The sequence below is a fragment of the Gigantopelta aegis genome, chromosome 3 (genome assembly GCF_016097555.1).
Source record: "Gigantopelta aegis isolate Gae_Host chromosome 3, Gae_host_genome, whole genome shotgun sequence".
In the NCBI taxonomy this organism is placed as follows: Eukaryota; Metazoa; Mollusca; class Gastropoda; order Neomphalida; family Peltospiridae; genus Gigantopelta; species Gigantopelta aegis.
In genome coordinates this window covers 3,041,187-3,065,195 of record NC_054701.1, presented here as the reverse complement: position 1 = coordinate 3,065,195, position 24,009 = coordinate 3,041,187, and the positions used below count along the sequence as shown (strand labels likewise).

The 24,009-nt window shown below is 39.3% G+C and overlaps 1 protein-coding gene across 1 annotated transcript in view; it reads left to right on the top strand.

Moving 5' to 3' along the window:
- LOC121367397 (store-operated calcium entry regulator STIMATE-like) overlaps positions 1-23,321 on the top strand; it is a 31,845-nt gene extending 8,524 nt beyond the window's left edge. The window contains exons 4-7 of the mRNA XM_041491550.1: positions 1,233-1,354; positions 8,655-8,767; positions 9,914-9,997; positions 17,299-23,321. Of these exons, the coding sequence (XP_041347484.1) occupies positions 1,233-1,354; positions 8,655-8,767; positions 9,914-9,997; positions 17,299-17,538 (559 nt within the window). The 3' untranslated portion in view covers positions 17,539-23,321. The remainder of the gene's footprint in view (positions 1-1,232; positions 1,355-8,654; positions 8,768-9,913; positions 9,998-17,298) is intronic.
- The last annotated feature ends 688 nt before the right edge of the window (positions 23,322-24,009 follow it).

The following is a 24,009-nucleotide window of genomic DNA, read 5'->3' as shown; positions in this document are numbered from 1 at the left end:
CAACAGATCACATCACAACAGATCACATCACAACAGATCACATAACAGATCACATCACATAACAGATCACATCACAACACATCACATCACATAACAGATCACAACACAACACATCACAACAGATCACATCACAACAGATCACATCACATCACAACAGATCACATAACATTACAACAGATCACAGCACATCACAACAGATCACATCACATCACAACAGATCACATCACATAACATCACAACAGATCACATAACATCAAAACAGATCACAACACAGCACGTCGCAACAGATCACATCACATCACATCACAACAGACCATATCACATAACAGATCACATCACATTACAACAGATCGCATCACATCACAACAGATCGCATCACATCACATCACAACAGATCACATCACGTAACAGATCACATCACATAACAGATCACAACACAGCACATCACAACAGATCACAGCACAACACATCACAACAGATCACATCACATCACACAACAGATCACATCACATCACACAACAGATCACATCACATCACACAACAGATCACATCACAACAGATCACATCACATCACAACAGATCACATCACATCACAACAGATCACATAACAGATCACATCACAACAGATCACAACACAACAGATCACAACACAACACATCACAACAGATCACATCACATAACAGATCACATCACAACAGATCACATCACATCACATTGTAAACTGATGGCGAGTGCGTTCTGTATTGTGATTGGTTAATTACATTATTTTTCCGGGATCAAATAGACAATAACACCTGGAAAGCTAATGACATCATTAAAGGTGACGTCATTAGCAATTGGAACAGGCAAAGTTGACGATTCAAGAGTCTACAGTTAAATTATTGCCAGGTATTTTTTTTCAAGAAATACCAAATATACAGTTAGTTCTGTAGAAAAACGATTCAGTTTACAGTGGACATAACCATATTCAGTTTTAAGATTTGCGGGTGTTATTGTCTATTTGATGCCCGCAATTGTTTAATTTTTCACCTCAGGCTAACGCCTTTGGTCAAAAATAACATTTGCAGGATCAAATAGACAATAACACCCGCAAATCTAAAAACTCCATATGGTTATCTCCTAAACAGATCACATCACATCACACTACAACAGATCACATATTGTATCTCATCACATCTAACAATAGAAGTACTATTATTAGTTTATGATTTGTGTTTTGTTAATGATTTCAGGTATTTTGTGAGTTTTCTGTTGGACTCCACAGTGGGTCTATTTATCATCTATATTGGACTCAAAGTGACACAGATTGCAGCACAAAGGTATAAATGGACAACATTGCAATTTGGAGAATATGGTACGTATGTAACATTAGCATGTGCATTAAAACTGTTATGTTATAACAATATAGCTATATAATACTTACTATACACTGGAATGGAATATGAACATATTGAAATTATTCATTTTAAAAATAACAGTATATTTAGCCATCATAAATCAAATCATCTGATCCACTTACAAATAATATAACATCAGTTTTAATACCAATATTATCATGGGTGGACCAGTTTCGGTGAGCATAAGCATTCGATTCTAAAGCATATCAATATTTATAAACAGACAATTGTTATTCAAATACCTACCTTTTTATTAGTATTTCTACACTTGACATCAGCACTAAACTGGCCGCTAAGTTTACTGCACGTTAGTCAAAAACTGTAGCATGCATTAGCAGTAAATATTGTTAACTAGGTAACCTGCTTCGGTGGGTGATACATTAATTGGTATAGCTTACAGCAAAAACTTTCCAACACAAAAGTTTTCAGTGTTTTATCAAAACATGTATATTGTTCAACAAAACATGCACCTATAATAATTTATAAAAAATAATTTAAATATTTTAACAGACGTTCGTTTTTGACGGGTGCGAGCTCTATCACGCCCGTGAAACCCCCTCAACTCAATCTGACGGACACGAAACAACGCACCTCTAAATTGATCACGCTTGTATTTGTTTTTTAACTCTGCCATTTTAATTGTTTATTGAATCCAATCCATAAAGCCACAAACCTTTCCATTCTGTTCACAATGAACTTCCTAGAATACGTTTTATAAATTGAAACACGATTGGTTGGTTATCTTTACATTGAGCCAATCAGCTAGGAGTTCACTTATTATTAAGATGTTGTCGGTTTGACAGTCGGTAAAACTCAGGAACTTTGTTCCGTAATTCTATTGATGTTAACCTGAACGAAAAAGCATGACATGACAACCAACATGCAACTTAGCACATTTCTAAAATGGAACATCGATTCTTCTGCTATTGGCTACAATACCGAAAAAACCGAGTGATGAAAAAGAAAGTGTTGTCAAGGTATTTATTGATGTGTGTGTGTGTGTGTGTGTGTGTGTGTGTGTATAAGGGGTGGGGAAAAATAAAATTGTCAATCGGTCCCACTTGATGTCATCATTAACGGGGGGGGGGGGGAGAGGGAAAAAAAAAGAAAGGAATAAAAAAACTAACTTTTATTTATCACATTAGTGATTCGAGTGGAAAAAAACACCCCACAAATTGTATATATTTTACATAATGGAATAAATAATATAAAAAAAGGAATAAAAGTTATGAATTTAAATCCCATATATGTATAAAAAGTACTAGTATTCAGTACTGTGTCTTGAAAATCAATAAAAGATCACACAGTTGAAGCATTCGACAGCCTGAGCTAGCACGTTTAGACAAAGAGATTAATGACGTCATATCTGATTGGACGAAATTTGACCTCTACTAGCTCTTGAGATAACCAGTTCATGTAGCTGTTCTGCTTACTCCCACTTGTTAACAAATAATTGGAAACCTTTTGTTAATTTTAAAATTCTTTATAATTATTGGATAGAATACATTGAACAGTCAACAATAAATACATTTATAGATTATTTCAGTATATTTTATGCTATTTCAAGCAGTTTGTATTGCACAAAAGTCTCTTGCTTCGGACTGGGACACTCGACTCAACAAAGCTCCGTACATAGGTGTTGACAGGTGTTGATTGTAACCAGTTGCAAACTCTGGGTCCTTTATTTTAATTGGAGTGTAATACCTTGATCGCTCTCTCACCAAGAATGGTGTTATTGTTAACGTCCGTTTAATCTCTTGACCGGCTCAGCAACTTTGACAAAATTAATGTCTAGCCTAGTGGCTGTGGATTGATTCTACTGTAGGTCCAACTTCAGTGACTGACGATATATACTTAGGCAGACTTTAAAATCACAGACGTCTGAAACACAAGCCATATTGACCACTATTTATTTATTATTTTAAATCATGCATGAGATACCGATGTCTGGGCAGGCCGATCCACTTGACGGATAAGAATTTGTGCCAATAATAGAAATGGACAGGTGCTTCAGACCGACAAGAATGACAAAAGTGGGACCGGCAAACACACGTTTTAAAAAAATACTTTCGGTCTCAGAGATCGAGAATCAGTCCCAGACCGGGAGAAAAGGGCTTTTCCCCACCCCTGATATATATATATATATATATATATATATATATATATATATATATATATATATATATATATAATGTGTGTAACCCGGGGCAGAAGTGAAGACAACACTTCCTGTGGTTCCAATGTTTTATTGTAGGCCAATTGGCAAAACCTATAAAATATAATACAAACATTATCTTTCACACTTCTGGGCACATGTATAATATAAACTCTCAATTAAGATAAAATTATTATATCACTATGTCCGAATATCAATATAAAATACTATTACAAATAAATATATCTTACCAGACATCCACAATGTCTATTTGATCAGACACTTGAAATGCAGCAGTGTTTAATATATATATATATAATAATCAGCCACTTATTCTCTGCAGAATAATTTGATAAAATAGTATTGATTGTCTGCTTCTGATGAAAGCTGATCGTAATATGACGATTAGAAAAAATCTAGTTATAAAGGGTGTAGTCCAAAAGCATGCAGTGCATGTCTCGGTGTCGAGTCATCAGCCTTGCGTGAACTGTCATAGTCACACGTGAATTAACAACTACTAACAAACCCAACACAATAAACAATGACCACTGCTAACACAAAAGATGAAATAGACAACACACCTTTCTTTAACTATTTTATATTTAAAGATCGACTCCTACAAATTAGTTTTTAAAAATACTTAATATATTATAATTAATATTTAATTGAAATTTTTGATAATTAATAATTTAACACCTGGTTACGTATGTACGTGTGTGTATATATATATATATATATATAGACACACAGTGAAATCCCTCAAAACCGGACAGCCATGGGACCAAGAAAAAAGTCAGGTTTTGAGGGGTATCCGGTTTATAGAGGTATCAGTATTGAAGTAAATCGTTTGTTGGTTGGTGTTCTCTACAAAACAACAACAAAAAAGGGTTCAGACAATTGGAAAAATGAATTAATTTCCTAGTTGCTTTGCCGTTCATTGCGGTAATCATGAGATGTACATGCATGCTATGAAAAGAAGCTCAATCAAACTTGTAAGTTAATCTAACTTTGTAACAATTGAGCTCAGAATAAAGAGAGTACATGAGTTTCCTTCAGTTACTTAAACATCAAAGTTGTTAACTAATCCTTTATTTTGGTATTTGTCAACTGCACAACATTGACACTGGAGCATGCGCACATGTAATTAGCTCTACATATGCAATCACGTTATCAGCTGAGTGGGTATTCAAAGTATAAGTAATGCAGTAATGATTGATGTCGGTGTCCATCCTGTTTTCTGAGGTAAAATTTGCATTAAAGGAACACAATGGGACCGGATAATTTCGTCCGGTACAGCAGACCTTCGTTTTTGAAAAACCCAGGAGTGCTGAAAATCGCCTCCTCAAAATGCTTACGAGGGGAGTAGAAATGACACTCCTCAAAATGCAGAGGAGGGAAAAATCGCACCCCTCAAAATACTAGTAATCAGAATTGGAGGCAAGAGACCGAGAGGAATTGCACCCATGAACATCATTAAGTTTGAGGAGTAATGATTTCTAAATTAAATATCTTAAGAGTTAATGTTTTGTATTTTCAAACTAAATATCTTAATTTAACTAATATGATAGTTGTTCTCAAAGATGAAGGAATGGCCATTGCAGTCTTTCACAAGAAAAAGAAACACCATGAGCACAACATTTATCGATTTCTTATATATTATATGCATATTATGTTGCATTAAAATTCTGAATCATGATAATCTGTTGACTATTTATGAATAAAGAATTGAAACTGATTTGTTTGTGTTTATTCTGTTTTGTTTAAAACAAGTACAATAATTATGAATGATATGATTTCTCCATGGACACAAACCTGTGAACTGAATGTGAATTGGCATTGTAAGAACTATGGTATTGTTATTAAGAATTCTAACTGTAAAATATCTAATAAAACACTCACAAAAATAATGTCAGTAGGCCTATTTGTAAATCATTTAAACTAAAAAGAAATTAAAAGTGTTACAACCACATGGCACAGGGTTATCACATTTATCATGATATCATAATATACGTCATGTACCTTCAAAGTCTCTACTTAAAAATGATAATAATAATAATGTCATAACATCTATTGTTTTCTACCCAAATATATCTTACTACAGTTTTTATAAATATATATTTTTACAAACAGGATTAACTTTAATTATCTGTGTACTGTAGTTAACACGTCATTTATTATACTACTAACTCGAATCATAGCAACCCATAAAAAACTAAAAACAAACCACAAAAACCCCAACATAACCACCTTTATGTAACTTTAATTTTAAAATATACATGCTTTACACTCGGTAAATTCGAATTACTGAGTTGAAATTAAATCGGTGTATGTTTGTTTCAGGGGCCCGTCAACCGATCACATGTACTAGAAATCTGACTCTACCAAGGGCAATGTCCTTTGCTTTAAATCACGTGGCAGTATCATGAAACAGAATGTCTACGAGTACATCGCTATGTTATTAATGAAAACAAAACCTGCTTTACAAAATTACATTTTTGTTTGTGTACGCGTTTACTGTGATATCAACATGTATCAACATTATACATTAAACATTATATATATTGGACAACGCACCTATTATTGATCAAAACGACGACAGTATAAATACATTTCGCGATCATTACCTGCATTGTACGAAATTAAACAAACAAAACCGACGAGATCTTAATAATAAGTGAACTCCTAGCTGATTGGCTCAGTGTAAAGATAACTAACCAATCGTGTTTCAATATGTAAAAAGTATTCTAGGAAGTTCATTGTGAACAGATTGGAAAGATTTGTGGCATTGTGGATGCTCGCGATTATTTTGAGGAGTGCGATTTTTTTTTCCCTCTGCATTTTGAGGAGTGTGATTTCCCTCCCTCATAAGCATTTTGAGGAATGCGATGTTTGGCACTCCTGGGGTTTTCAAAAACGAAGGTCTGTTTTAAGGCAAATTACAAAATGGAGCCCTCGAGAAACAATGTTAACAGACAACATTTTAGGAAAAAATATAACAATTATGATACTTTGCAATTGTGTAATAAGTTGAGCAAATGAATGGTTATAATGGTAAAATTGTTTGGTTAAAAAATATAAGCTGCATTCTGAGTTTTAATAAATATATAAACAGATATGCAGAAAGATATTTATGTTAAAACATATAAGTATCTATAAAGAGAGTTTTACCAGCAGATGCCGTGACAATCATGTGACTTCAATAATCAGATACCAGTACAGCTGAGAACAGAGAGAAATAGTTTTTAAAATTAAGTGTTCTTTCAAATTACAATCTTTGAAAATCATAGAAAAAAGTTATTAAGAAACGTGCCGTGTTTATGAGTGGGTAAAGTTCAATATTGCTATTTTTTTTTTACATTTCTGTGAATATGACAAACATTTGTTTACTTTACCCATGCAAAAGTCAAATTCGTAAAAAATATTCAAATGTACGTACTGTTGCGCACAAACGATGCAACCACCAAAACAGGAACCCCACCAAAACAGGGCAACGGACGATACATTTTCTGTCAAAAAGTTAAAAAAAAGAAGAGAAAATTGTTAACTCTTTCCCTCCCATTGTCGACTGCAGTCGAGACATGCAAAATTTACGTAAAAACCCATTCTCAACTGATGCGACCCCAAACCCCCTCCCCCCCCCCCCATGTTAGTGTTTTTAAGCTATATCTTCCTGTTAAGTCACATCTGATTATTACTATTATTTAGTAAAATTGTACTGACATAATAGTAAAGTAGGGCTAGTGAATTTTTAATTGTGGCTAGTAAATATTTTAAATCACTGACCCCATGGCTATTGGATTTTATAAAAATTCTAGAAGTACTGTATTTCACGTTGAAAACCTGGGTCAGTGATGACGTTTTTTGGTTGTAAAGCTGGATGCATAAGAATTTTGCATGTGTAGCAGTGACAAAGTATATGCACCTGAATTTCATGTAAAAGAAAAGAAAGAAATGTATTATTAAATGATGCACTCAACACATTTTATTTACGGTTATATGGTGTCAGACATATGGTTACGGACCACACAGATTTTGAGAGGAAACCTGCAGTCGCCACTACATGGGCTACTCTTTCCGATTAGCAGCAAGGGATCTTCCCACAGGCAGGATAGCACAAACCATGGCCTTTGTTGAACCAGTTATGGATCACTGGTTGGTGCAAGTGGTTTACACCTACACATTGAGCCTTGCGGAGCACTCGCTCAGGGTTTGGAGTCTGTATCTGGATTAAAAATCCCATGCCTCGACTGGGATCCGAACCCATTACCTACCAGCCTGTAGACCGATGGCCTAACCACGACGCCACCGAGGCCGGTCGTGTAAAAGAAGTTGAATGAAAAAAAGTGATAAAATTTAGTTGATGTTAAAAGTTAAACTGCCAATATACATGGATATATCCACGGTTCATATTGGACCCCAAAATTGTTAACAATTTGTTATAGTTTAATACTGATATCTAAACATTAAAGGCATATTGTCACAGACTACTGACCTACTACATGGCCTAACAAAGTATAACTTAAAAATATATATATTTGATTTGTCCTTAAATGTACTTTATTCAACCATCTACGTAACCAATATACTCCACTTAGTAATGATGTTTTGTAAAAATCATTGAATTATGGCACTGGTCCATAATTCAAAAACTAACATTGCTGAGAGGGTTGACATGGATTTCACTCCATCATGGTGTAGTCAAAGGGATGCAATAGCTAGATTTGGTCTGTAAAAATTAATTTAATTTTGATTTATTATTCATTTTTAAAGAAATAAGGTTCTTAAATCTGTGACAGTATGCCTTTAACCAACCATGGACGTGGTTATAGAAAGTTGCTTATTGACAAATTGCCAGAACCACGCTGTTTCCACCATCACTTTCGCACAGCACCTTTCACTTAGTCTTGTCGGACTTAATCGCCAGGACCGAGTTACTTGCCAGTAGTTGCTGCATCTTTAGTATTGCCCCAGTCCTTTGGAGAATTTGTAATTGGTAATGAAATAAATGACACCTCAAGAAATCAGCTGTCATATGTAGCAGTTCTGTGCTCTACTATTGGAGAATGAGTGGTTATTTGTTAGCGTGTTGTTTTGTTTTCCAGGTAAACCTCCTCAGTGTCAGTCGTGGGTGGGCCAGTGCGGTCTCTACATCATAGTGATGATTATTGAAAAAATACTCATGACGCTACTGGTGCTCTTTCCATTCTGGACTTCGGTGAGTCAGTATTCACTTATTACTAAGTCCTTGAACAGAAGCCTGCCTTGAATAGAGGGCTGCCGTGAATAGAGGCCTGCCTTGAACAGAGGCCTGCCATGAATAGAGGTCTGCCTTGAACAGAGGACTGCCATGAACAGAGGTCTGCCTTGAACAGAGGCCTGCCTTGAACAGAGGTCTGCCATGAACAGAGGCCTGACTTGAACAGAGGCCTGCCATGAATAGAGGCCTGCCTTGAACAGAGGCCTGCCATTAACAGAGGCCTGACTTGAACAGAGGCCTGCCATGAACAGAGGCCTGACTTGAACAGAGGCCTGCCATGAACAGAGGCCTGCCAAGAACAGAGGCATGACTTGAACAGAGGCCTGCCATGAACAGAGGCCTGCCTTGAACAGAGGCCTGCCTTGAACAGAGGCCTGCCATTAACAGAGGCCTGACTTGAACAGAGGCCTGCCGTGAACAGAGGCCTGCCGTGAACAGAGGCCTGCCTTGAACAGAGGCCTGCCTTGAACAGAGGCCTGCCATGAACAGAGGCCTGCCATCAACAGAGGCCTGCCTTCAACAGAGGCCTGCCTTGAATAGAGGCTGGATCTCAGAGCGTTGCAAAAAAATAAATAAGAGGCCTGTATTGAATACTCAAAAGCCTGTTTCTGCTATTGTAATGTTGTCAGGTTAATGACTACGTTGTACTCGTCACGACCTCTATGTGATGTCAAAAGTTTAGGCCTTTAACTACAAATATCGAGGGGAAAAAAAGGAAAGGAGATGGGTTTTTTGTTGCTCAGAGGAATAAGAGGTTTCCATGTATACAGCAGATGACAACAACACTAGGTTAGAAAAGTCTGAATTAAAAATATAGAAGCCTGCCTTGAATGGATGCGTGGCAAAAAGATATAGAAGCCTATGTTTCTGTTCACGGTTTTACGGTAGTTTAATTTCAAGAATTGGATACAATTATAATTATGGACAATTATACAATTATAATTATGGACAGATAATTTTAGAATTTTGTTTTGAGATTTTAATTTTGTTACAATCCTCAGTGTTTAAGGGGTGCTGTATAGCAGATGAATGTTCATCATCTAATGTGGTCTTCTGTACTTTCCACATTCTGTTGTGTAATTTCATATTATGAATCTTTTGCAGGTGAGGAAATTTATTATGAAACCTATTCAGAATGGAGTTTTGGAGTTGGTGATAGTGATGTTTTTGGTTCCACTTGTTATTAATGTAAGTATATTTATTGCAAATGTTTTTCATCTTGCACAGAGGAAAATTGAAACACTGTAATTATGTAAATTTAAATATCTTTAACTTGTAGCTTGTGGTAATCTAAATGGGCTACGGTTATTGCTTTGATATAAAAAAATTAACTCAACACATTTAAGACATGAAAACACTGATACAGTGGAACCTGTTAAAACAGCCACCTGTATTAAACAGTCACCTGGCTTAAACAGTCACCTGGCTTAGTATACTTGGTTTACCCTCACGACATCTGATACAGATCAAATATACAAGGTGTGTTAAGCAGCCAGTTGTAATAGGAAGCCACCTTGCTCCCATTTGTAAGCAAGGAACATGTTTCCCAAAACAGAACAGTACATAACATGGTCTTTGCTATATCTGGTTGAGGACACTATTTGAAATAATCGTAGTTGACAAGTCTACCAAGGGCATTTAATCCTACAAACCATTGCATTTGAGGCAAGTATTAGCATTCAGTTACCTGTACCTTGTGTCCACACCACCCCATTCAGTTACCTGTACCTTGTGGTCCATCCATCACCACCCCATTCAATTACCTTTACCTTGTTGTCCATCCACCACTGCTCCATTCAGTTACCTGTACCTTGTGGTCCATCCATCACCCCATTCAGTTACCTGTACCTTGTGGTCCATCCATCACCACCCCATTCAATTACCTTTACCTTGTTGTCCATCCACCACTGCTCCATTCAGTTACCTGTACCTTGTGGTCACCCCATTCAGTTCCTGTACCTTGTGGTCCACACCACCCCATTCAGTTACCTGTACCTTGTGGTCCATCCATCACAAACCCATTCAGTTACCTGTACCTTGTGGTACATCCATCACAACCCCATTCAGTTACCTGTACCTTGTGGTCCATCCATCACAACCCCATTCAATTACCTTTACCTTGTTGTCCATCCACCACTGCTCCATTCAGTTACCTGTACCTTGTGGTCCATCCATCACCCTATTCAGTTACCTGTACCTTGTGGTCCACACCACCCCATTCAGTCACCTGTACCTTGTGGTCCATCCATCACAACCCCATTCAGTTACCTGTACCTTGTGGTCCATCCATCACAACCCCATTCAGTTACCTGTACCTTGTGGTCCATCCATCACCCCATTCAGTTACCTGTACCTTGTGTCCACACCACCCCATTCAGTTACCTGTACCTTGTGGTCCATCCATCACCACCCCATTCAGTTACCTGTACCTTGTGGTCCATCCATCACCGCACCATTCAGTTACCTGTACCTTGTGGTCCATCCATCACTGCTCCATTCAGTTACCTGTACCTTGTGGTCCATCCATCACCACCCCATTCAGTTACCTGTACCTTGTGGTCCATCCATCACCACCCCATTCAGTTACCTGTACCTTGTGGTCCATCCATCACCACCCCATTCAGTTACCTGTACCTTGTGATCCATCCATCACCACTCCATTCAATTACCTGTACCTTGTGGTCCATCCATCACCGCTCCATTCAATTATCTTTACCTTGTGTCCACACCACCCCATTCAGCTACCTGTACCTTGTGGTCCATCCATCACCACTCCATTCAGTTACCTGTACCTCGTGGTCCATCCATCACCACCCCATTCAGTTACCTGTACCTTGTGGTCCATCCATCACCGCCCCATTCAGTTACCTCTACCTTGTGGTCCATCCATCACCGCCCCATTCAGTTACCTGTACCTTGTGGTCCATCCATCACCGCTCCATTCAGTTACCTGTACCTCGTGGTCCATCCATCACCGCCCCATTCAGTTACCTGTACCTCGTGGTCCATCCATCACCGCTCCATTCAGTTACCTGTACCTCGTGGTCCATCCATCACCGCTCCATTCAGTTACCTGTACCTCGTGGTCCATCCATCACCGCCCCATTCAGTTACCTGTACCTCGTGGTCCATCCATCACCGCCCCATTCAGTTACCTGTACCTTCTGGTCCATCCATAACCGCTCCATTCAGTTACCTGTACCTTGTGGTCCATCCATCACCGCTCCATTCAGTTACCTGTACCTCGTGGTCCATACATCACCGCCCCATTCAGTTACCTGTACCTCGTGGTCCATCCATCACCGCTCCATTCAGTTACCTGTACCTCGTGGTCCATCCATCACTGCCCCATTCAGTTACCTGTACCTTGTGGTCCATCCATCACCACCCCATTCAATTACCTTTACCTTGTTGTCCATCCATCACCGCACCATTCAGTTACCTGTACCTCGTGATCCATCCACCACTGCCCCATTCAGTTACCTGTACCTCATGATCCATCCACCACTGCACCATTCAGTTACCTGTACCTCGTGATCCATCCACTACTGCTCCATTCAGTTACCTTTACCTTGTGGTCCATCCATCACCCCATTCAGTTACCTGTACCTTGTGGTCCATCCATCACCGCTCCATTCAGTTACCTGTACCTTGTGGTCCATCCACCACTGCCCCATTCAGTTACCTTTACCTTGTGGTCCATCCATCACCGCTCCATTCAGTTACCTTTACCTTGTGGTCCATCCACCACCGCCCCATTCAGTTACCTGTACCTTGTGGTCCATCCACCACTGCCCCATTCAGTTACCTGTACCTCGTGGTCCATCCACCACTGCCCCATTCAGTTACCTGTACCTCGTGATCCATCCACCACTGCCCCATTCAGTTACCTTTACCTTGTGGTCCATCCACCACCGCTCCATTCAGTTACCTGTACCTCATGGTCCACCCACCACCCCATTCAGTTACCTGTACCTCATGGTCCATCCATCACCGCTCCATTCAGTTACCTGTACCTCATGGTCCATCCACCACCCCATTCAGTTACCTGTACCTCATGGTCCATCCATCACCGCCCCATTCAGTTACCTGTACCTCGTGGTCCATCCATCACCGCTCCATTCAGTTACCTGTACCTTGTGGTCCATCCACCACTGCCCCATTCAGTTACCTGTACCTTGTGGTCCATCCACCACTGCCCCATTCAGTTACCTGTACCTTGTGGTCCATCCATCACCACCCCATTCAATTACCTTTACCTTGTTATCCATCCATCACCGCACCATTCAGTTACCTGTACCTCGTGATCCATCCACCACTGCCCCATTCAGTTACCTGTACCTCATGATCCATCCACCACTGCACCATTCAGTTACCTGTACCTCGTGATCCATCCACTACTGCTCCATTCAGTTACCTTTACCTTGTGGTCCATCCATCACCCCATTCAGTTACCTGTACCTTGTGATCCATCCATCACAACCCCATTCAGTTACCTGTACCTTGTGATCCATCCATCACCGCACCATTCAGTTACCTGTACCTTGTGATCCATCCATCACCGCTCCATTCAGTTACCTGTACCTTGTGTCCACCACCGCCCCATTCAGTTACCTGTACCTTGTGGTCCATCCACCACTGCCCCATTCAGTTACCTGTACCTTGTGGTCCATCCACCACTGCCCCATTCAGTTACCTGTACCTTGTGGTCCATCCACCACCGCCCCATTCAGTTACCTGTTACCTGTATTCAGTTACCTGTACCTGGTCCATCCATTCACCGCCCCATTCAGTTACCTGTACCTCGTGGTCCATCCATCACCGCTCCATTCAGTTACCTGTACCTTGTGGTCCATCCACCACTGCCCCATTCAGTTACCTGTACCTTGTGGTCCATCCACCACTGCCCCATTCAGTTACCTGTACCTTGTGGTCCATCCACCACTGCCCCATTCAGTTACCTGTACCTTGTGGTCCATCCACCACTGCCCCATTCAGTTACCTGTACCTTGTGGTCCATCCACCACCACTCCATTCAGTTACCTGTACCTTGTGGTCCATCCACCACTGCCCCATTCAGTTACCTGTACCTTGTGGTCCATCCATCACCGCCCCATTCAGTTACCTGTACCTTGTGGTCCATCCATCACCGCCCCATTCAGTTACCTGTACCTTGTGGTCCATCCACCACCGCCCCATTCAGTTACCTGTACCTTGTGGTCCATCCACCACCGCCCCATTCAGTTACCTGTACCTTGTGGTCCATCCACCACTGCCCCATTCAGTTACCTGTACCTTGTGGTCCATCCACCACTGCCCCATTCAGTTACCTGTACCTTGTGATCCATCCATCACCGCTCCATTTACCTTGTGATCCATCCATCACCGCTCCATTCAGTTACCTGTACCTTGTGATCCATCCATCACCGCTCCATTCAGTTACCTGTACCTTGTGGTCCATCCATCACCACCCCATTCAATTACCTTTACCTTGTTGTCCATCCATCACCGCTCCATTCAGTTACCTGTACCTTGTGGTCCATCCATCACCCCATTCAGTTACCTGTACCTTGTGGTCCATCCATCACCACCCCATTCAATTACCTTTACCTTGTTGTCCATCCACCACTGCTCCATTCAGTTACCTGTACCTTGTGGTCCATCCATCACCCCATTCAGTTACCTGTACCTTGTGGTCCACACCACCCCATTCAGTTACCTGTACCTTGTGGTCCATCCATCACAACCCCATTCAGTTACCTGTACCTTGTGGTCCATCCATCACAACCCCATTCACTTACCTGTACCTTGTGGTCCATCCATCACAACCCCATTCAGTTACCTGTACCTTGTGGTCCATCCATCACCACCCCATTCAATTACCTTTACCTTGTTGTCCATCCACCACTGCTCCATTCAGTTACCTGTACCTTGTGGTCCATCCATCACCCCATTCAGTTACCTGTACCTTGTGGTCCACACCACCCCATTCAGTTACCTGTACCTTGTGGTCCATCCATCACAACCCCATTCAGTTACCTGTACCTTGTGGTCCATCCATCACAACCCCATTCAGTTACCTGTACCTTGTGATCCATCCATCACAACCCCATTCAGTTACCTGTACCTTGTGATCCATCCATCACCGCACCATTCAGTTACCTGTACCTTGTGATCCATCCATCACCACTCCATTCAGTTACCTGTACCTTGTGTCCACACCACCCCATTCAGTTACCTGTACCTTGTGGTCCATCCATCACCACCCCATTCAGTTACCTGTACCTTGTGGTCCATCCATCACCGCCCCATTCAGTTACCTGTACCTTGTGGTCCATCCATCACCGCTCCATTCAGTTACCTGTACCTTGTGGTCCATCCATCACCGCTCCATTCAGTTACCTGTACCTTGTGGTCCATCCATCACCACCCCATTCATTTACCTGTACCTTGTGATCCATCCATCACCACTCCATTCAATTACCTGTACCTTGTGGTCCATCCATCACCGCTCCATTCAATTATCTTTACCTTGTGTCCACACCACCCCATTCAGTTACCTGTACCTTGTGGTCCATCCATCACCGCTCCATTCAGTTACCTGTACCTTGTGGTCCATCCATCACCACCCCATTCAGTTACCTGTACCTTGTGGTCCATCCACCACCCCATTCAGTTACCTGTACCTCGTGGTCCATCCATCACCGCACCATTCAGTTACCTGTACCTCATGGTCCATCCACCACCGCCCCATTCAGTTACCTGTACCTCATGGTCCATCCACCACCCCATTCAGTTACCTGTACCTCGTGGTCCATCCATCACCGCCCCATTCAGTTACCTGTACCTTGTGGTCCATCCATCACCGCTCCATTCAGTTACCTGTACCTTGTGGTCCATCCATCACCGCTCCATTCCCCACATAGGTAGGTCCATCCAATGCCTCCCCACTCTCCATAAATAGGTTAAGTAAGGTCCTACATTGTGCTCCATCCACCCCACCCCTCATCCATACTCCCCATAGATAGATTGAGTAGGTTAAGTAAGGTCCTACATTGTGCTCCATCCACCCCACCCCTCATCCATACTCCCCATAGATAGGTTGAGTAGGTTAAGTAAGGTCTTACATTGTGCTCCATCCACCCCACCCCTCATCCATACTCCCCATAGATAGGTTGAGTAGGTTAAGTAAGGTCCTACATTGTGCTCCATCCACCCCACCCCTCATCCATACTTCCCATAGATAGGTTGAGTAGGTTAAGTAAGGTCCTACATTGTGCTCCATCCACCTCACCCCTCATCCATACTCCCCATAGATAGGTTGAGTAGGTTAAGTAAGGTCTTACATTGTGCTCCATCCACCTCACCCCTCATCCATACTCCCCATAGATAGGTTGAGTAGGTTAAGTAAGGTCTTACATTGTGCTCCATCCACCTCACCCCTCATCCATACTCCCCATAGATAGGTTGAGTAGGTTAAGTAAGGTCCTACATTGTGCTCCATCCACCCCACCCCTCATCCATACTCCCCATAGATAGGTTGAGTAGGTTAAGTAAGGTCTTACATTGTGCTCCATCCACCTCACCCCTCTCCATACTCCCCATAGATAGGTTGAGTAGGTTAAGTAAGGTCCTACATTGTGCTCCATCCACCCCACCCCTCATCCATACTCCCCATAGATAGGTTGAGTAGGTTAAGTAAGGTCTTACATTGTGCTCCATCCACCTCACCCCTCATCCATACTCCCCATAGATAGGTTGAGTAGGTTAAGTACGGTCTTACATTGTGCTCCATCCACCCCACCCCTCATCCATACTCCCCATAGATAGGTTGAGTAGGTTAAGTAAGGTCCTACATTGTGCTCCATCCACCCCACCCCTCATCCATACTCCCCATAGATAGGTTGAGTAGGTTAAGTAAGGTCTTACATTGTGCTCCATCCACCCCACCCCTCATCCATACTCCCCATAGATAGGTTGAGTAGGTTAAGTAAGGTCTTACATTGTGCTCCATCCACCCCACCCCTCATCCATACTCCCCATAGATAGGTTGAGTAGGTTAAGTAAGGTCCTACATTGTGCTCCATCCACCCCACCCCTCATCCATACTCCCCATAGATAGGTTGAGTAGGTTAAGTAAGGTCTTACATTGTGCTCCATCCACCCCACCCCTCATCCATACTCCCCATAGATAGGTTGAGTAGGTTAAGTAAGGTCTTACATTGTGCTCCATCCACCCCACCCCTCATCCATACTCCCCATAGATAGGTTGAGTAGGTTAAGTAAGGTCCTACATTGTGCTCCATCCACCCCACCCCTCATCCATACTCCCCATAGATAGGTTGAGTAGGTTAAGTAAGGTCTTACATTGTGCTCCATCCACCTCACCCCTCTCCAGGTAGGTTGAGTTACTAAGTAAGATCAGACATGTATTTGAATAGATGAGAGACTTGTAAGTACACAAGAGATATCTTTTCTTTCCATTTCAGGCCTTTATTTTCTGGGTGGTTGATAACTTTTTGAAGAAGAGTATTCAGAACTCTAAGACAATTTACGTGAATGATAACGACACTTCCGTGAAGTACTACAAAACATCAGAGCGTGTCAAATGCTATAATCGAATAGAACAGGCGGATGGTTTCGAATCTGATATATTATTGTCAGCCGATGAGGAGACTGAAGCACGTCACAGAAATGCTGACGCCACGCAGCTGCTACTTGATACGTGACGACTGTAGTGACCCGTGACGTGTGTCATACAGAACGTATTGCATCCCAGGACCATGAGAACCAAATACTTCACTGACTGTAGTATACAGTGATATGTATCCTACACAATGTATTATACACCCGGACCACAACTTTCAAATACTTCACTAATTGTACTTTGTTGATATTTAGTTGCATCAAAGTACAAATGGCTGTGAAAGTTTTCTGTCATTGTTTTTATTATTATTATTTTTATGACAGGCATGTTCAGGAGACAGTACCTGTGGCCTCTCGCTAGACTGGTTCTTGTGCCTAATGTTATTATGACTATGATAGGTTAAGATAAGATGGAAATCAGTCAGACTGTTCATGAGCATTTGGCTTGAGCACACCAATGATTGTAACAGTTACTGTAAGTTTCAAAATGTAAATTTGTTTTCTGCTAATTTTAATATTTCTAAAAGAATTGTTTACAATCGGATATTATTCGTCCCTGTTTATCAATGCACCTTAGTTTTCTTGACCCATATCGGAACCTGTGCCCACAACGAGCATACTTACTACACTGCATCTTGTTAGCACATAAAGAAAAGATGCTCACTATTATGTTTCTAGTCTGCCCCACACAGTCCCTGATCAGGTCGGAGGATATTCCTGGGATAGACGTGTCTGAACCTTAATTTGATGTAGGCACATAAGTAGAGAACATTCTCCTAGTTTCAAGTAGTAGTAGTAATAATAGGAATTAACACTTAATTGGATGTAGGCACGTAAGTAGAGAACATTCTCCTGATTTCAAGTAGTAGTAGTAATAATAGGAATTAACACTTAATTGGATGTAGGCACGTAAGTAGAGAACATTCTCCTAGTTTCAAGTAGTAGTAGTAATAATAGGAATTAACACTTAATTGGATGTAGGCACGTAAGTAGAGAACATTCTCCTGGTTTCAAGTAGTAGTAGTAATAATAGGAATTAACACTTAATTGGATGTAGGCACGTAAGTAGAGAACATACTCCTGGTTTCAAGTAGTAGTAGTAGTAATAGGAATTAACACTTAATTGGATGTAGGCACGTAAGTAGAGAACATTCTCCTGGTTTCAAGTAGTAGTAGTAATAATAGGAATTAACACTTAATTGGATGTAGGCACGTAAGTAGAGAACATATTCCTGATTTCTAGTAGTAGTAGTAATAGGAATTAACACTTAATTGGATGTAGGCACATAAGTAGAGAACATACTCCTGGTTTCAAGTAGTAGTAGTAGTAATAGGAATTAACACTTAATTGGATGTAGGCACGTAAGTAGAGAACATTCTCCTGGTTTCAAGTAGTAGTAGTAATAATAGGAATTAACACTTAATTGGATGTAGGCACGTAAGTAGAGAACATACTCCTGGTTTCAAGTAGTAGTAGTAGTAATAGGAATTAACACTTAATTGGATGTAGGCACGTAAGTAGAGAACATTCTCCTGGTTTCAAGTAGTAGTAGTAATAATAGGAATTAACACTTAATTGGATGTAGGCATGTAAGTAGAGAACATTCTCCTGATTTCAAGTAGTAGTAGTAGTAATAGGAATTAACACTTAATTGGATGTAGGCACATAAGTAGAGAACATTCTCCTGGTTTCAAGTAGTAGTAGTAATAATAGGAATTAACACTTAATTGGATGTAGGCACGTAAGTAGAGAACATTCTCCTGGTTTCAAGTAGTAGTAGTAGTAATAGGAATTAACACTTAATTGGATGTAGGCACATAAGTAGAGAACATTCTCCTGGTTTCAAGTAGTAGTAGTAATAATAGGAATTAACACTTAATTGGATGTAGGCACGTAAGTAGAGAACATACTCCTGGTTTCAAGTAGTAGTAGTAGTAGTAATAATAGGAATTAACACTTAATTAATTTTCTGCCATACTTTGGTAAAATCATGAGCATCAGTTTTAGTATGCCTAAAAGAAAATGGTTTTATGGATACCTATCGGTACATTATTTTAATCATAGTACATAAATTCTATTGTTAGATGATCTACAAAATCATGTTTCCAGTGTACAGAGTCTTTTCTGGATCAGTGGCTTAAACTATTTTTAATCATATTAAGTGGTGGTTTGTTTTTGTGGGGTGGGGGAGTACTGATCATAATAACTTGTTCAGGAAAAAGGCAACTGGTTTGTTTCATTTTAGTTCGCAGTCAAACAAAGGTGGTCATTATTTAAACTTTAGCAATGCATGTTTTTTTACCTTTGCTTTCCAAACTGACAAAACCATTTATGTATGTATATCTTATCATTCGAGGTCAATCATTGATTAATTTAATTTTGTGCTATGGTATTGTAAAAATAGCTTGATTTTGGATGCCTGATATATATATATATATATATATATATATATATATATTTTTTTTTTTTTTTTTTTTTTTTTTTTTTTTTTTTTTATAACAGCGTCACAAAATAACCTGAAATAGGATTGTTAATTTTAAAAATGTACATAGCATTTTCTGTAGAAAAAGAATGTCAGCTGTGTTTTGGTGTGTATATTTGACAATAACAGGTGTACATGACATTGATGGAGCATTTTGATGTTTATCACCATAATCATTATGTGCATAAATACTACTGTTTCAAAACTCTTTCAGAATCAACAGGATCAAAACACTTTATTTTACTTTTTTAAATTCATGATTATGATTTTGATTTTTAATTATAAACAAGATAGCTTTTATATGCAGTTTTCACAATTCCAACACTAGCTTCTAAAATACAACTGATGTTTTAAAATACAGATATATTTTCATAATTTATTGTGGAGAATATTTTGTTTGTTTAAGAAACAAGATGCTCTGTTGTTCCTCAAATTGATGTCTTGTTGAGCCTGATTCTGTATGAAAAGAAAAACTAAAAGGTTTTTTGGAATGTAGTTGCATATTAAGTATTGCCAGATATAGTTGTTGTACTATCTTAATATAGACATTGTTTGTACTACCCAATACTTAAATTATGAGATTTATTCAAGCAAAAGTAATATTCCGTAATTTCCTGAATATTGCCCACTGCTGGAAAGCTTGAAACGAATTATAATTATGGTTTTGGGGTTGGAGTAGGGGGGGTGGGAATAGCCAGGTAGCCTAACCCAGTGAATAGTGTGCAGACTATCTGCATGAAAGACAATCAATCGGGTAACTACTGTACTCTGTTTGCATACCTGTACCATGTAAGCTGACGGTTAATGAATTGTTCTTTATTGTATTTTTCCTGCAAATGTGGTTCAAATATATATTTAAAATAAAACGTGACCCGAGAAACGGAAATGGTCACAGGGCCCACACATCATCAGATATACTGCAGTGGGTAATTTTAGCTATTTTAAAGCACATTGCTGAACCTAAATATTTAAACTTTTTTTTTCCCCAGTCAGTGATTTTTAAGCCTAGTGAAGTTATTAAAAACCAAAATGTTTTTAATTCATATGTATACCAGAAGACATCACATTGTTCACTGGATTCCTATTAGTTTAGATATGATGAGTATTTGCAGTAATGCTATATCTCATTTTGGCGAGTTATTGCCCAGAATAGATGGTTTAATTATCCTTAACTATAGTCTGATTTTGTTGTTTATTATGTATATTACGGTCTGTGAGAATCTCAGACAAATGAACTTATGTTAAGAACATGTCACACCACCCAGCACCCACTCCCCACCTTACTTCACCACACACATACAAATAGTGTACAGAAAACCACTGCTAATTATGTGTATTTGTGTTAAAAGATGTTTATGACATCAGTATATTTTTCTATGAACTATAAAGGTAATGTCTGTGTATATATTAATATTTTTCATATTGCATGCACCAGTATATATACTCGTGGATAAGCTCTCACTTGCTAAATACAAATTCAGGTTGAATTTGGTGAAGGAGTTTCAGAATAAATTGGCTAAAAGGATTGTTGGATAAATAGTTTATTTAATAACGAGTCTGTTTTGTTACATTTTATTTTGGTTACAGTTCAGTGTTTTCGCAGTATTTTCATTACAGTCCAGTGTTTTCCCATGGTTGAAATTTACATCGAATGATCAGCACATGAAACTTGCAAATCGAGTACGCAAAGCTTGCAAGAATGCAAATGACATTCTTTTTACTGATTGTGACCTTTAGATGTTAAATAAACAGGAAGCATATTTTCATACCTAGACAATCATTGAGGATGTGAATGCCAATACATCTTTATATGAATACGATACAGTTTAGTTCATTAAAAATATTTAATAATAATTTAACCTTCATATTGTTTAGCCAAAGTTAATACAAAGTAGCCTGCAGAGATTACATTGTGTAATTTAATATAGACATTTGTATCAACCTGAGGCTGTTGTACCATTCACTAAAGTGTGCATTAAATGTGTATAGCCATACTTTTTAAACTCCACCTCTTGCTGCACCAAACTTCCTTACTGCAGCATGCAACGTCACCTAGGGGTGTGGTAGAAGTCGATTACATATAAACGTACTTGTGGTATGCATGGTTATATCACATTTTTCAGTCCTTTGATTAACAGCAGATAAACCTCGTGCTCTTGCACTCGGGGCTTTTGGCTGTGGGTGAAAACAACTCATCCCATGAGTAAGGTTATATGGTATATTCTATGGGTTGATTAAACATACCACAACTTACTTTCTTTTCAGTGCTGTCTGAAGTGTGTAACTTGTATTTGGTTGTCTACCTGTAATTAGCTGTGGGAACAAACCCTGATGCATGTCTGAATAGTTAATTGTTTGATATAATGCAGTCTTCTTCAGTTCCATATAACCAGATTGACATTCTACCAAACACAAGGAAATTACATCTGTAGGTTTACCATCTGAAAAACTTCAGCATTAAATAACTGTGACCTAGTTACTATGAGTATATTGACTATTAAAGTAAGTTTCTATATTATCATCTTCACCACTATATATATATATACTATATTCAACTAGTAGTGGTACTGTAACAGTACTGGACCCAGCTTTCAAAATGATCTTTGCATTAAGATTACCTTACTAGCTTATGCACTTAAGATAATCTTAGCATTAAGATCAATTCGCTATAGTGATGTCGTAGCTTACGATGGTTTTACGACTTCGTAGCACTAAGTTGGCTTTGAAAATATGGGCCCTGGACTGTAGTATGTACTCCGTGTGGTATCGAGCTACTGTAACAGTAAAACTTTAGAATCAACAAAGTTGATACCGGTATTCTTCATTTTGCCTCTACAACTATGTTGCACATGCTGCTTTTTTTCATAATTAATCTAAAAGAAATAAAAGACAATCATTAAATGGTTATCAACTATATTGTATAATTTCCCAGCTCCGTAACCATGTTGGCATCTGTCTGATATACAAGATATATTTTGATCTTTTCTAAGTGCTTGTCATTATCTCATGCTGAAAATATACTTGGTCAAACAAGTACTGTATTGTATTTTAAAAGTAAGCTATTTTCAATGAAATATACTTGGTCAAACAAGTACTGTATTGTATTTTAAAAGTAAGCTATATTCAATGATGTTTGCTTAGTAACTGGTTTAACGTGTCCATTTACCACCAGGGTTTCGAACACGCCTTCAATGATGTGACAGTTTCGTATTGAAATCTGTTACTTACACTGAAAAATGATGCACCAATTAAATCCAGTGTCTGATTTCTCTTTGAAAGTCACAAGTTTCCGTTTATTTTTAATCACATTTACCAAATTGCTAAATGTTTTTGTCCTAGCATACATAGAAAGATGCCTTTTTTAATAAAAAAATTTCACTTGAGCTATGACAGTGGCATTTTTTGTTGTAATAATAAAACACATTTTTAGACTATGACAATACAAAGACTTTGTCTGCATTTAAAAAGGACTTGTTTGATTCGTAGAAACATACAAACTTAAAATCATCAGAAATAAACCAAATCAGATGTGTTCTTAAAGGAGACCGGACACCAAACCATATACATGTGTATATGGCATAATGAATTTGTTTGCCGTCATAAACCACAACACGCAACTACCGCGCTCCCCTTATTGACCAAGTTGAGCGTGCCAGTCTTGGTTGGGGTTTTTTTCGCCAATCTCCGATGTTTGCCGGAAACTGTCGACAATTGATGAGCTAGACCCGTGACGTCATCGATGACAGGAAAACTGAAGAAACTACCAAGCAGCATGGACGAACTTAGCGATTCGAGTGACGACGAATTGTGTCCAGCTTGTGCTAATGGCATCAAACCGTATCAGTTTGAACCACTTATTAGAGACTTTGTCCCTAATCCTGGAAATGTTGTCTTAGATGAAAATTCGGATGAATCAACTGCCGACGAAGATGAGGAAGCCACACGGTCATAGACTAGTATACAGGCATTTTTTTAAAACATAATTTTTAATGTAAACTGAAGCAAATGGACCTAATTAGAAGAAAAACACACAAAATGTAATAATATTTCATCATAAGTCTTGTTCAGCAT